We start from the raw sequence: 15,701 nt of genomic DNA, 5'->3' as shown, positions 1-15,701 counted from the left end.
ATAAGATTTTTCAGATTTAAATAGTTAGCCCCTCATTATTCTCCTGACTATTCCAAACTCCTGGTTATGTAATCATCCAAACTATTCAGAAATCACTCAGAATTCTGCATTTATTATAAGCACACATTCACATACAGTAACTGGTGTACTTGTTTCTTGGCGGGGGGAGGATGTTCATGTGGGTTTTTTTCACTTTTAAAGGTAAATCCTACTATACTGGATAGAAGCATAAGGAAACTTCACAAACTCATTCTATTCTCATATGTAGTCTCAACTGCAACACTCATGCTTCACTATTCCCATAGCAATATCATGATTTATTTCTTCACTTTAGAGCCTTTCCCTGTAAAGGCTAAACTTTACACTCATTCTCAGTCCCCTTTAACTAGTACTTGTAGAAGAGCCTTTTTTTTTTTCAGGCTACCATTGCTTCATAGATAAACATGGCTTAAATTTTTCTGATAAACTGAATGTTGGAAGGATCACATGGCCACATCTCCCACAGCTTAACATTTAAGTGCATAACTAAAATGCCTCAGTGAGACTACCAATTAGTGCAGTTATGTTACTACCGCACAGAACTGTTCAACACCAAACTGAGCTGTAAGATTCCAGAAGCCATTTTTAGCATTGGGCACTAGGCCAAAAATAACCTTTTCAGTTCTCTAGGAAGCCAAATGTACAAAGATATGAAAACTGACAGAAGGAGTACAGCACTTCTTGCCAAAATACTGATTTTTTTGTGAAGTTAATACTCTTTCATATTACCTGATTCTTAACTGATTGCAAATCTGTAGTGATATTCTTTTAGAGACTGAATATTTCTGAATCGTACTATCATGCTTCTGTGCCAGATGCTACTATAAAGTGAGCTGTTCATTTCTGCATTGTGTTAATACATTTACAGTCACTCCCAGGGCTTAAGACCACAATGAAAGCTTCAAGGTTTACGTCTACTACTATTCCAACGTCTTCCAGAACAAAGCTTCAATTAAAATGCCTCAACCTCCATTCTTCCAGATATCTTACACTGTCTTGATTGAGATGTAAAAATAAAAGCCAGAGAACCAAAGCTGGATTCCTTACACAGTTTTGCCCTTGATCTGTTCTCAGATCTAGATTAAGCTGTTCAAAATCTCTGTTACTCAGTTTTTCCAATCTGTGAAACCATGGATAACCTGCATCATTATAGAACAATGAAATATCTCACTGAGAAGAGCAAGGTTCACCAGGTAATTTTTTAACAGAAACACAGAACAGGGTCTATGCTAGGACCAACTGAAACTAGAAATCAGCTCTCACAGGCATTGTTTTAACACTCAATATAATTACATAAAAGGCTTTCAAATTAACCAAAATACAAGAAATTCAAAAGACTTTCTCCACCCTTAGAAGTTCCTGATTCATTAGTTGAATGTCAAAGTTACACACAGCATACTTTAACATAGCAGTAATAACTTGTACAACCATGACACAAAAGAATATACCCAGAGAATGGCTGTCTTGCCTCTAAGTTCCCTTACAAAAATTTTAGCAAATTTAAGTTATTGGATATTTTATATTAGCTCATCTTTTCATTCAAATCATAAGATCCATACCGCTTGCATCAAAGATTTTCTTGAAAGAGCTTGCCATAGGTTACCTTCACTTTTCACACTGAATTTGGGAACATGGGAAAAAAAGTGGGTAGTTCCAAAGATGGGGAAGAAACGTGCCAAATTCTTAAAGAAAAACAAGCAATTTCAGACTCAGCAGCCTCTTTCATGCTCTCAAATGACCTCAGAAAAATAATGGATGAAACTACACATTGTCAAACTAACATGATAGTTTTCCATCACATTTGAAAGTTCAGGTGATGAATGGAAACATCCATTATAATACGGCTATAATTCGGTACAGCACTCTATTAGTTTCTGCACATTTTGACAAAGAAACTATATCATGTGCTCATTAAAGACTAAAAAGAATAATCAAGAACTACACACAATGACAAAGTATGTTGATGTATACATACTAGGTACTGATAGGTCTTAAAATAAGACAAAGTATGGAAACATAAAACATTTTAGATGGACCCCACAAATCCTTGGTCATACATCTTTCTTCAAAAACACTACTAAGCAGGGAAAAATATCACCTCTGGTAAAACTTGCAAGTGACAGGACGTGTGTGAGTGAGGAAAAAAAAAAAACCCAAGTCACTACCACGGAGCAATCTAAACTGGGTGGTAAATGAAACACAGGCAAAAAGTAGGCATTCAGCCAGACTGAAATTCAAATCTTGGAACAGGGATTGCAGGCAAAACTTACTGAGCAGGGAAACGACATCGTACATCGTGGAAGGCAAAAAGACAGAGTTCTTGAACTAGGATGAACTCAAAAAAAATTAAAAATAAACCCTAGCAACACAACATACAACAAGCACAGGAAACCTGGGTTTAAGCTTCTCCCCTTAACCAATCACAGCTGCTGTTTAATAACCAGGGCATTTTCCCCGACTGCTGAGAAGGCTACTTTCATCATCTCCTTTGATCAGAAATCCCATCCCAGAAATCATCATCATTATCTGTATTTTTCAATTATATAACATATGACTGACACTACGTTCTTCCTCCTTCCCCACCAAATAAACAGCTTTGTTGTTACTACATTTGCCATGCCTTAAAAAGACTGAACTGAATAAATTCAGCTAGGCCTCACTATTCTCAAAATGCAGTAATATAGCAATGGCACAACCTGTCAAGTATTCAACAGTTTTATCCCCTACTTCTCCTGTCCCTAAATTTATAAACAGTTAAAAGTTCAGTCAAAACAGTAACAAAAAAAAAGTCATTTTAATAATAACTCTGCTTACCATGTCAGCAATTTCACTATCATTATATTCTGAAACAAGGCTCTTCCTATACATGAACTGTTGTATTTGTATTGTGGGTATCTTGCCTTACATCCTGTAAGCCTCATCCAAGGGTGTATCCTGCTCCACTCCTTAGATTAATCTCTCAATTTTCTTCTCCTAACCCATTTCTTGCACATTTTCCAAAACTTCTCCATCAGTTTCAATGATTACCAACTTATCCTCGCACACACTTTATGAACCTGTTTCTTTCTGTTCCAACTTATCATTCATACTTTTCTCTTCATATTTAAATTTGAAAGTTTTTTTTATTTCTCAGCTGATTTTTTTCTTTTTTACTTTTTGCCTAATGTAGGGTTACAAAGGAGTGATGTCACTGCAAATAACATAACCAAAGATGCAGACTTCAGATGTTAAAAAAAGCTGACGTGTCTGCATACAGACAATAAATCAAAGTGAAACTGTCATTTGGAGTTACTTTGCTACTTTACATTATAATCTACAGTATAATGAAATCAAGACACATGCCTTCCAAGATTTTATTTGCTGAATTTAGTTTCTCTAATTCAAAAAACTATTTACCTTAAATCCTCCACCCATATATTATTGCCAGCTGTCCCAGAAGTGTCTCTTTCTTCCAGAAAGAAGTATTTATAGGGCTGCATTAGTAGAAAACACCTAACTAGTCTAAAAAAATCAAAAAACTAGAAATTAAATCTGTTAACAATCTTGCATTTTACAGTAGTGTAGTTTTGGAAGGAAATACAAGTTCTGTTTTTAAAGCAGGTGTTTCAAGTCTACCTTGATATTGGCAACATCCACTTCAAAAAGGAAGGATTATCAAGAAAAGTGCAGAAACAATTGTAGGGAGACACGAAACATTTATAATCTTTACAACATCTGTAATTTATATAGGCAAGCAGTTGGCGTATTGAAAAACAGAAAAGGTAACAGACAACAAGTATCTTCCAACATATTTTCATATTTATTCAGTACAAATAATTCCCTCCATTCTACAAAGAGTATTTCCAAACCAAGGAAAAGAACCTGTACCACCTGTTCAAGTTCACATCCCCCAGACTCAGTATTACAATGATGGCAACTCGCACCAACGAATAAAATCACCCAGCTACAGAAAACAAACAGAAAACCTTATCCATTCATAGGTCACTGTTAACATGGTGCTCAGCTGTTTTGCTCTTGTTCTGCTTATCATAAAGATCAATTCTAGAACTCTATTCTGATATTCCAAACCTCCAGCTACTTCCAGTAACTCCTCTAACAATACCTAGAAGAGTTCCCTCACATTGGCATCATGAAATTATCAGCTAGCTTTTAACTAAAGGATGATAATTCCCACAAGCTCAGCTGAACATGAAACATTTCATGCAGCTTCAAAAGTGAGTGCAAACCTCAGGCTCCAAATTAAATGCAAAACTAACTCTCATTTGGCTCTGCCAAGATCATTGTCTCACTCACAAGTTTAGACTTCTTTTTTTCCTTTAAAAATATTTCTCCTACAAACTGGGATAGAAGGACGAAAGACTGTTATTGTTTTTTCTATTTTTAAATAGTTAGGAGGTTTAAAGATATTATGGTGTTCTGCACCATACAAGGAAAGAAAGGGATAAAAAGGCAAGCTGGCCAGCAAGACACCCTTGGGGGAAAGAGGCTGGGGAGAAGCGTTACAGTTTTAGAACTGAACTCCTCCCACAAAGATGCATCTACCCACAAATTTAGTGGAAAAGTAATTATTCCTCCAGAAGCTTAACTCCTCAGTACCTTTCCAAAGAACTACTCTGATGTGTGTACTATAACCTTGCAAAATATGGTCAGAGAGCAGTCACAAGACATGAGGCATAACACCCATTCCCATTTTGGACAGTGATCTGCACGCTCAATACAATGATAACATTTCTGGCTCTTTCAATTTTACACATGGGAGAACAATAAATGGGTATCCTGTTTTCATCATTCTGGTCTCAACAGAACACATTAAGGATACCTCTCTGGTTTTAGAAGTGCCATTTAAATTATATTAATTTTAATTGTGAATTAGGGATTTAACCAGCTTGGGAAAGTTCACAAATCTTGCTAACATAGCCAGCAAGAACATAGCAGTCAGAATCAACAGTCTGTGGCCTGGGGAAGTTACTCATCCTTCCCAGAATGGTCATTCTGACATGCAAAATATCACTCCCTTCGTCTTGGTTGCTCTTGCAACTCTGTAAGCAGCAAAAAATGTCACTGGCTTTTCCTTCTGCAAGCACATGGATGCTAAGCTTCCCAAATGTAAATTCAACAGTTAACCTTTTAAAGTATGAATTTTATATTATTAATTGTAGCACAAAGACTGTAAATGTTATGTATGTTAAGAGTCAAATAATTTTCTCTATGATTTCCTAATTCTCTGTTCACAAAATTCTAATCATTATTAATGTAACTGCTCAAGAAATCAATTTTCCTCAGTTTTACAGATATCAGGAAAGTATTCCAAGCCATTACACTCAACCAAGAATATATAGCTCACCTCTCTGCTTATAATCCTTTCCCTTCTTTCACTTCAATCACTTCATAGATTTTCACTCAGTATTTCATAAATTTGCACTTGGTTTGTGTGATACTTTACCTTCTGCCTTTGAATAGTATCTTCTTCCTATCCATTTTCTTGTTCAAACCTACATTATATTGGTATTTGCTCCCTTCTAGTTCCAAGTCACAGTTCTACTGGGAAAATACTCATTCTACTTTCTCAGACTCGATTCTACCCTGGTCTCTTCCCCTCACAAAAGTATTTAGTGTTTTCAAAACTCTACACATAGTAACTGTATTATGATTCGCACTGTCTCTCCTGTTTTACAGATGTCTAAATCAAGACATCTTCTGTGCCAAGGACACAAAAGAAATAGACCAAGGGAAGGAAGAAAAGGAGACACACAAGCCATGTACGAGTATTTGGGTTCTACCTCCCACGAGGCCTGTGATCACATGCGAGTGGATCTTCAAAAACAAACTTGTTCCACTAAAAACATTTGAAAATGAACCTGTAGCACCTTTACTACGGTAATATCACTTCTGGAGGTCTGAGTCAGTCTTTTCCAAAGCAGATGGGCCAAGGGCACACAAAGTGACAACATTTCTACAAAAGCAGTCTTTATCCATTTACATGCATAGCATAGCCAAACATGGCTTTGGCAATTCTAGGTAGAGCTGTTTAAAAACCACCCACCCTAAACAGCCACCCTTAACTTTAAGGGTAAAACCTCAATAAACAGCTGAGCTTACTCCTGCTGAAATTGAGGGGTTTCACTCTCCCTCCCATCATGTGATTTCTAGGCTGTCATCTCTCCTACCCTTGCACTAGTTTCGAAGCTTCTCTACAAAGAAAGCAAGCTAGTCAAAAAAGAAACAACAACAACAAAAAAAACTACACTGGAGAAGGAGATGGACACACACACACACAGACTCAATAGTAGAAAGCCATTAATCTGCTCAAGCCACGCTCTGTGGCAGTAACCAGGCAATTGAGTACTCCTAATTTGTTTCATGCAATAAAAGGCACTCTGAGCTAATTCACTTTATTTTGTGCTGAGAAAAGCCTAACAGCACCTGCAAAGTCAATGACTGCATTTCAGCTATGAGGGCATAAATCTCCAGACAAAAGAGGTAACTTTCAAAAGCACAACTGACTAGACTCTATATGGCAAAAGAACTAATAGACACTTTTCAACAGGAGTCAATAGCTTTGACATTTATATGATCCACAAGCAAGGACATACTCAGACTTGGGGAAGAAAAACAGAAAAAGGACCAAAAGGCTTTAAAGGGTATTCTGCAGTCATAAGTTGCTAAGCACCTCTATGCTTCTAAAAAATTAATTTGGTAAAGCTCTTTCACAAAGCATTGCTTATCAGAAAAAAAAGACACTACAATATGTTAATACAGAGATGTCCAGACAGACCAAATTATGAAGATACAGTCTAAAATTGCATTTATACTGTTGGATACAAAAAATGCATTTATCTTCATTTTTTAGCCTTGATACAAAGACACATTATATAGTAATCTCAAAAGAGAGTTACATCTCACAAGTTTTGGCTGCAGGGTAATATTCAATTCATTTGTGAGAATAAACAAACATACTTCCTCCTCTGTCCCTGTCCTAATACACTTAGGATATTATTTGTGTAAGAGACAGAATAAGTAAGGTTAGAAATCTTCAAATAAACACAGGAAGGCTGTAGGAAGGGACTGACTATTGCACATAAAGATGAAACAGTTTTATTCTTTTTTTTCAGATTTACAGTTAAATGTTATTTTTATTGATATGAGTTTGGATAAAATGAGCAAAATGAAAGGTTCTCAAGAAGCCTCATCCAAAAAAAACCACAATGTAATCAAAATATGAATTGAAGATGATGAATTACTACCTATTCAAAGCAGTAATTATCAGAGAGAATTCTTAAAAGGAGAGGGGCATATCAAATCTCTTTTCTTCTCTGGTGACCAAATAATAACTAAATTCTAAAGGAGAGTCCATTTGGCAGTCATTTTTAGTTCATGAAAGTGTGCAGTAGCACAAACAAAACTAGTCTGTATGTGTGACATCCTTCTCAGTATAACCTCCATTTATACTAAGTGGAACCAACTGCATGTCTACTGCTATAATTAGAAGAATTCCCAGAAGTGGAAGACCTACGTTAATAAAGGAGCTGGAGAAAAATCAGTGAGAATGAATTATGGCAATCTAATACACACAGTTATTTTTTTAAAAAATGGGAAATAAGAAATTATTATTATTAGCAAATAGGACTGAAAGGAACATATTTCACCTGAATCAGTGAAACAAACCTCAACCAAAACAAGAAATAAATTTTTCAGAAAGACAAGCAGAAAGAACTTCCAACTGTTGTGTACAAACAAATGCATTCCTGGACTTAACTGTGATGGAAGACAACTTGTAAATTTGTTTGGGGGTTGTTTTTTTTTCATTTACATGATCCCACAGGAAGCACTTAGATGTCAAAATTCAAAGTGAAGTGCCTCAAAACTAAAATTAAAACCCTACAGGTTCTCAGATAGCTGTTCAAACTGAAATTTTTGGACCATCTTGAAAACAAATACATAATTACAGTACAAACAACTATTTCAAAGATGCTGCCAGGCAGGCTAAGATGTCTTCAGCACTGGACTGTGCTCTCCAGACAGTGCTTTTATAAACATTTTAAAAAACAGCAGGTAGGACTTCTTTCATTTAGTGAGCATTCTGAAGCACAAAAAATAAATACATATTCTTTCCAGAATTTCATACTGTCCAAACTAGCATTCAAATACTTCAATTTGTATTTCTTTTCCAACAATCTAACACTTGATTAAAAAAAAATATTTGCTTCTCTTCCACATCACCACGAACAGTAGCAAGCAATCCTTCCTCATGTGCCTAACCCACACAATAGAAATGGATGAAACAGGTATTCACCAGAAAAGGTTCAGAGGATCTGTCTTCAGAAATATAGCCAAAGCCTACAGAAAGAGGTTGAAGTGATACAGGCAGCCATGGTTATACATTTAAGTAACAGCTTTGGGGCTTTTTCTTCCTCTTTTATAAAACTAACGTGCTTCCAGCATTCCCACTGGTTTTGAGGACTATAATTGCATACTATTACTTAAGAACTATGTGATTACTGTGCCACTGTCTTCTGCATAACCCAGCCTGTAATAAAAGTGATAAGAATAGCATTTATTATTTTTGAAATGGTTTTTGCAATGCATTTGCACTGATGTGGTTTAAAACATCTGACTAAACTCAAGATACTTTACATGGAGATTTTATTTTCTTCTAAAAGTACTGCATACCACGCAAACTCCCTTCTGTGTGCAAAGACGCTGCCTGAAAGTTCATCTGACTGGGTCACTCAGCTCTTAGGCAAAACTTTGAAAGTCTGAGGAAGAGACGTCCTATTGTGTCTCTATAAGCAAGATGTATTCAATGCAAAGAAAAGTCACAGCAGAAAAAACATACCAAGAAGCTGCACAAATAGCAAGTGACAAGTACAGCTAAGCCTCTACAGTTACTACGGAACGTAACTCCAATAAGAACTAGAAAAGTCAAGCAATTCAGGCCCAGCTATTAAAGGCAACCAAGCTACATCCCTTTTGTAAGTGTATCAATTGCTATATAAAATCCAACTTCTAACTTCAGGAAAAAAAAATATGCATGAACACAGAATTTAAAATCTAACACTTCTTCTGTCTTCCTCAGATCTACCTAAAGCACTCAGAACTCTTCTAGAAGACAAGCTTGATAATACTTCATTTGAGAGTATGTGTAGACCATCATTTTCTCAATCCAAAAACACTGTCAGTATCTAACACTAAAACACTGTCAGGATGCAGACATGGTTTCAGTTTTCTGGAAATCCCCTGCCCCTCAGATCTCTAAACTCAATCCCTCTGACTAGCCTCTAAATCAACGGCTATCCTTATTTTTCACTGAGACTGGCCCTCTTTAGCAAAAAAAAATTAATAGTGAAAGGCTATCCCTACCCCAAACCACCAAAGTTTCAGGGCTTCAGAGACAGGTCAGCACATCAAATCCAAAAGTAAAAGCCACTCACCGTGAGGACACAGTCCAAGTAGTACAAGAAAGAACCGGTTTTATACCATGCACATTTATGGAAAGGAAGTGCGAAAGAAAATTCCCATCAAGAGTTTGCCCCAAGAGCTTCAGAAATCTGGGCTTAAGCCAAGTGTCTCTTCTGTTTATATGTTCTACTTACTTAACGTAACAAGTGAAAAGGAACACAGATTTTTCAGAAATATATCAACATATGACTTAACTCACAAGGCAAACAATTCCATTAAACAGTTACAACATGCTGTTACAAAAATATAAAGTAACTATAGATTAACACATAGTTCTCCTAAAACTGGACAATGGAAAAAGGGCTGCTGTTGTTACAAGATTGAGACATGGGCTGCTCTACACTGCCATTTACACCACAGAATGAAAATCCCATTCTACATTTATTTCCATATTGAATGTATTCTGTGTAAACTCCAACAAAAGCACATTAATGCTGGGAGGCAAAGATTACTTTTTTCTTGAGCTCTCCTCTGAATAGAAAACCTATTAGAACAAGTAAGCATGTAATGAACATGTCCTACCTATACCTACAACACACAGCTCATGCTTGTACAGAACATATTTACACAATATATAATTACTAACATGTAATCACTGCCAATCAAAGGATTTTTTTCCAGTACATAATTTTGTTTTCTAACAGTTTGGATCAAGCTAACTTTCTGCATTTCCAAACTACTTATGTCGAGTCTTCATTAGACTACAACTTTAAAAAGAAAAGAGATAAAACATCTTGCTTGAGGAGACAAGCCAGCAGTCATTCTTCTAACTGCATGCAGTCCCACTATCATGTTTTATCCCTTTCACTATCACATCTGTTACTGAGTCAGTTAATGGTTAGCATGGCAATTCATGCTACCAGTTCATGGTAGTTTCATTCATCAAGTTTCCTTCATATTTCTCTTTTATCAATACGATGATATAGGTGTTCGTGCAGACTGCTGTGAAATCCATTCCGCAACAGCAAACAAGTGACAGAGCTACATAGCAATTACATATACCATCTACTGCACATCTGAGACATTACTCTGTTCCCTATACCTGGGAAAGAGACAAGTTTGTAGTAAGCACGTATGTCTTCATGTACAGGGATGCATAGGTACCCTCATGTGCAAGAGTAGTTGAGAATTTAGGTTCATGTTATCACATGTTTGCATGCAGGTATAGCACCTGCTGTTTTGTGGGACAAGAACAAGTGACTACTTGTCTGCTCTTTTGCTGTTTCAACACAACTATCTTCAGCAGGCAAATGGGGACACAAAAGGGCATGCGGAGGCGGTACACTAAAGATCTTAGGAATATGCTAATATATTCTTCTATGTAAACAATGGACTAGGTTCCAACCCCCGGCACAGATAGGGGAAAGAAAACAGATATGACCTTTCATGGGGGACTGCCCCTTAGGTGAGAAACAAGTGTGCTTTTTTTTCATGTTGAAGGGTGTGAGGGTAAGGTAAATGAAGACTGGATACACCTCCCCTCACCACTCCCACCTGCAGGGTTGTCAGGCCTGTCCCCTCTGCAGATTTATGTAATGATGGTGTCCCCCGCTGTAGAATATGTACAGTGCCTGTGAAGACAGCAATTCCTCTCCAAATTTGCCTTGGAAGATAGCATTGCATACAGAACTGGAACTACATCTACATGACTGTAAGGATACAAGAGTGGATGTCAACCCCAGTGTCAGACAAATGGCATTTGTGAAAGGTAGCACGTTCCCTGGGTTAGCTGCAGAGCAAACATGTTCCTATGGACATGTCTCCACCTGTGGCATGCAAATAGGTGACATGTTCAGAGGCACATGAGTGTCAATGTGGTTACATACTGACTTGCATCCCCTCCATGCCAGGTGGGTCCACCTACATGCAGTAGGATGGATGGACCAGGTATCTACCCTGGCACTCATATGCATTCCTCATGCAACCAATTCAAAGGTGGGCTGGCTGCCACCTCAAATCTCAGTGGTCAGGGAAGGGTGGCACAGAAATGCACATTCCCCAGAGGAGGAAGAAGACAGGTGCGAGCAAGAATTCCCCACACACACACTCCCCCAGTGCGCCACTGGAGAGCCAGCTCTGCCTCACCAAATGCGGGGGGGGGGAATGGGAGTGTGCAGCTATCCAGCCATATGGGAGCAAACACCTACCTCATACAGCAAGGCGAAGGGGAGATGAAAAAAATAAATAAAAGACAGGGTCCAAGCAGAGCTGGGAGTGGGCTCAGTTTCCGCATGGGGACGGGCCCAGGGGAGAGCGAACGCCCCATGTCACGGAGGTTGAGTGAAAGGGTTGGGAGTGGGTGTCCTCCTCACAGGGAGGTTGGGGGGGGCACTAGGATGCCTGGGGGGGTGGAAGGTGGGTCTCCCGGCGATTTAAATCCCTGATTCAATCGCCGGGAGACCCACCTTCCCCCACACACCTCCGCCCCCTCAGGCAGATACCGACGCCGGCCGCCCCCTCCCCTCCGCGCCCCCGGTTCCTCGCCTGGCCTCACCTGCCCGCACCGTATCGGAGAGGTCGTGGCTGAGGGCGGCGGCGCTGCGCGGGAACTCCTTCAGCTTCCTGCCGCTCAGGTTGAGACCCCCGGAGTGCGCTGCCTCCTCCAACGCCCGCTCCAGACCGCGGTTCAGAGGCGCCTGCAAACCCAGCGACCCACCACTACCACCGCCGCCGCCCACCCCGGCCGTTGCCGCCGCCAGAACAGCAGCGGGGAATGGCTGCGACTCGCCTCCCAGCGTCGCCATCTTTCCCCTCGCCCGCCTCGCTGCTGGGGGTACCCGAGAGGGCCGCCGGACCTGCCTGCCGGCCTGCCTCCCTCTGTCCCTTCCTCCTCCTCCTCCTCCTCCCGCTCGCTGTGGTGGCGGCGCTGCCGCCGTGAGGGGGAGGGGGAAGGGCAGCGCAGGCAGGAGGCGGAGGCAAACGGCCCGGGCGAGGCGCGCCCACTGCGCATGCCTGGTCTCATCACTCCCCCCCCCCGGGCAGTGCGCGGGGCGGGGCACTGCGGCGCCACCTAGCGGCGGCGCCCCTCCGGCCTCGCGCTGCTTCTGCTGCTGCACGTGCAGCTGCCTCTGCACGCAAGTGCAAAAGGAGGGGTGAGCTCTCCCTTGTGTTTTGTCATGACATCCCCACCGCCTTCCCTTCTAAAGACCTAGCCCGGGAGGTCTGCTCACCACCCGCTTTGGCACCTTCTCCCGGCATCTGCTGAAGTCGTTCACCACGCTAACTGCGCCGGCAGGCTCAGGGGCTGGATGCGCGGCAATTTGTGGTTGGGTGGCGTGAAACCACCGTGCGCACATGCAGGCAAGCATGCATGCACTCAGGCGGCGGGCCTCATTTGAAAATTAAAAGCTGCAGTGGCTGTTGCCACTGAACTAGGCCCTGGGGAGCATCTGCCCTGCAGAAGGCTTTTCTGTGACTTGCTTCTCCCACAGGGGCTGGTTCTCACACGTGCGTGGCCCCCGGGCCCCAGCCTGCCAGAGAGACCCTCGAAGGTGTGATTTGTAGTGACAAACCAAGCACAGGAACCATGATCAGTTCAGTTTGCAATGGAATAACCTTTCTGAGGGGGTGAGGGTGTTGGTTTTGGTTTATTTCTCCCCTCATTCTGCAGCTTTGCAAATCTGAGCCCAGGAGCGGAAGAGGAGCGAGACCTCATGTTTCCACAGAGTTTGCAGAGTTCAAAGCTAAAAAAGGATTTGTATGTCATCACCCATGACCTGTATTTTACAGGCCGTTACATTTCACTCAGTTACCCTGCCTTGCGATCAATGGCTGACGTTAAACCAAAACCTTCCCAGCTCAGGAAGTTCAGCCACTGAGTGCTACGGGGACAAGGAATACAGAATTGCCACAAGGAAATAACCTTCAGTTTCTGAAAAACAGGAGAAATCATAGCGAGTTTAGCAGTCACAACGAGAAACAGCACTGGTGAAAAGGGAGAAGATGTGCTAGAGGTAGATCTTTTCACATAACAGTATCATAATATCCATTACAAACTCGTTCTTTATAATAAAGATATGCTCTCAGTATCAACATTTTTCATTGTAAGTTTAATATACATTGTATCACTGCAGAAGTGTGGCGGGCAGCACAGCAGCATTTTTAAAGAGGCTGCCTTACATTAAGGAGAGAGCCATAAGGTTAGACGGGTAGGACAGGGATTATTTTACTGTAAGTACACTTCTATTGCACCTAAAATATAGGCCCTGGCCTTAAACTTCAGTCTAAACTACCTTCACACCTGCAATTGCCAGGTCTTCATGTTCGATGCAGAGATCTTGGCTTTCGGCACGACAAATTCAGTGTCCTACCAGTTTGAGAAAAGTTTGGGTTCGCCAGAGATCAATTCTTGACACCATTCCTTGGAACAGCCCCTAGCCAAAGAGGAAATCAACAGTTACCACATCAACGGTTGCATCCAGATATCACATTACTTTTGACAAAGGTTGTTGGTGGGTTTTTAAGATTTTTTTTCCACAAATTTCCACTAGTCACAGCATGTTTTGGATTTGTTAAAAGGCTTGATTCCAGCTTGCATGAAATCTTTGCATTGCTGCTGGAAAACATAAAGAAACAGATGAATAGCTACATCTTCTAAGCAATTTAAAGAAAAGTGTTGATGAACAGTAGTTCGAGTTGAGTAAACTGTGAATAAGAGCAACTGCTAGGCTTCCCCTATAATGGAATTTTTTTTAAATGCAAGTTTGATGAACTAGGTACTATATTCTTTTACACTTGGAGAAGTCTGAAATATCATAGGGTTTATGACTCAGTAAATTACTTTGCACAGAAGATTTCCTGTGTATTAAATTACCCAACATCATGGAACTTTATTTTGAAACTAGTAATACAGAACGAAACATTCAGACAGCATCTGCAGAAATCATCTTCCAGCATTGGCTCCTTACAGTCAGGTAACAGACCTGTCGTTTGGTGAGGTTTGGTAAGTTTTCTCACCAGTGAGACACCATGTTCCTTCCTCCCCCACTTCTGGTAAGACAAAATGATTTCTAGTGCTGATTTTTATAAAAACAAAAAGGTTTTTTTGCTCTTTGTTGTCTCCACACCGTACCGCTAATCCTGGGATTTGATTCACAGCGTCTCACATAAGGGAAGCTAGCAGCAATACCTTTCTCAGCCCCATTTGAAGGACAACTCGTCCTCCTTTGCAGGAGGCACCCCAGGTGCTGAGGAGCCATCAGGCACCCCTCCAGGCAGGCAGGCAGGCACAGCGTGCCCACCTTGGCCGCCCTGTTGGGCTCACACGAAGGGCCCGTGGCCGGCAGAGGCAGACAAGTCAGCACAGCATTCCCCCTTAAGACACCCAACATCAGGGCAGCTGGGATATAGAGAGGCTGGGGCTACCCTGGTACCTGGTCTATCAGGGATGAAAGATGTAGGTTCCCCCTTACAGCAATGTAGGGGCACGCACCAATAATCAGGGAGCAAGTCTGTTTTAAACTGCTTTTTGATTTGAGCAGCTGAGGTGCAATGCAGGCATGACCTGTGCTTAGCAGATATTGTGCAGAAACTCCTGGAAGTAGCACTTTGAAGGCTGCTAACGTTATGAAGATTGTAGAGGGAGAAAAAAACGTAGCAGCGAAGCTGTATCGCCTTGACTTTCTCTCTTCTCTGCCTGAGTGCTGTGCCAGTTCTAACTCTGTTCCTATAGATACAAAGGATCAGAAATTGAAAACACTGCAGAAAAAGAAAATATAATCACAGCAGCACCGGTTTGCTATCTATGCAGATGTATATAAAAGGTCAAGCTCCATATATTGACTTTTGTAGGATCACAAAGTGGGTACAGCCTGGCACAGCAGCTAAGCTGAGCTAGTGGCAAGCTGTCATTGAAAGCAGCCCTAACCTTGCCCCCAGCTATGGGATCTTGCCAGTTCCTATGTGACTCCTTGCACTTGTCTGAGTCTTCAGTGAGTCCTAGAGCAGCTTAAAAATTAACTCTAGAAGGAAAAGAAAACAGTGGATGCTCTTTAGCGAGCAGACACAAGCGAGGCAGAGGAGAGAAGGATTGCAGACGGAAGGCTTATGGGTGTAGCAGAAGAAAGAGATTGCAGAGGTGACCGTTCTGCAAATTGGATCACACATAATGGCTGTGACAAGAAAAATCCTATCAGAGATGTACAGAAAGTACCATAGCTGAGGGAGACTGTGAGCCTGAGAGTCTCAGAATGAATTTCTATGAC

At 41.0% G+C, this 15,701-nt stretch overlaps 1 protein-coding gene across 7 annotated transcripts in view; it reads right to left on the bottom strand.

Moving 5' to 3' along the window:
- LRCH1 (leucine rich repeats and calponin homology domain containing 1) overlaps nucleotides 1-12,425 on the bottom strand; it is a 132,340-nt gene extending 119,915 nt beyond the window's left edge. For 6 of the 7 annotated variants that reach the window (XR_008578550.1, XR_008578558.1, XR_008578577.1 and 3 more), the window contains exon 1: nucleotides 11,993-12,425. Coding sequence is in view for 2 of the 7 variants with exons in the window: in XM_054836423.1 (XP_054692398.1) it covers nucleotides 11,993-12,242 (250 nt within the window). In the remaining 5 variants the exon portion in view is untranslated. The remainder of the gene's footprint in view (nucleotides 1-11,992) is intronic. The other variant, XR_008578595.1, reaches the window with a different exon arrangement.
- Between the last annotated feature and the right edge of the window lie 3,276 nt (nucleotides 12,426-15,701).

The sequence above is a fragment of the Grus americana genome, chromosome 1, assembly GCF_028858705.1.
Source record: "Grus americana isolate bGruAme1 chromosome 1, bGruAme1.mat, whole genome shotgun sequence".
Classification (NCBI taxonomy): Eukaryota; Metazoa; Chordata; class Aves; order Gruiformes; family Gruidae; genus Grus; species Grus americana.
Note: the sequence above shows the minus strand (reverse complement) of the source record. Positions and strands in the feature narration are given on the sequence as shown.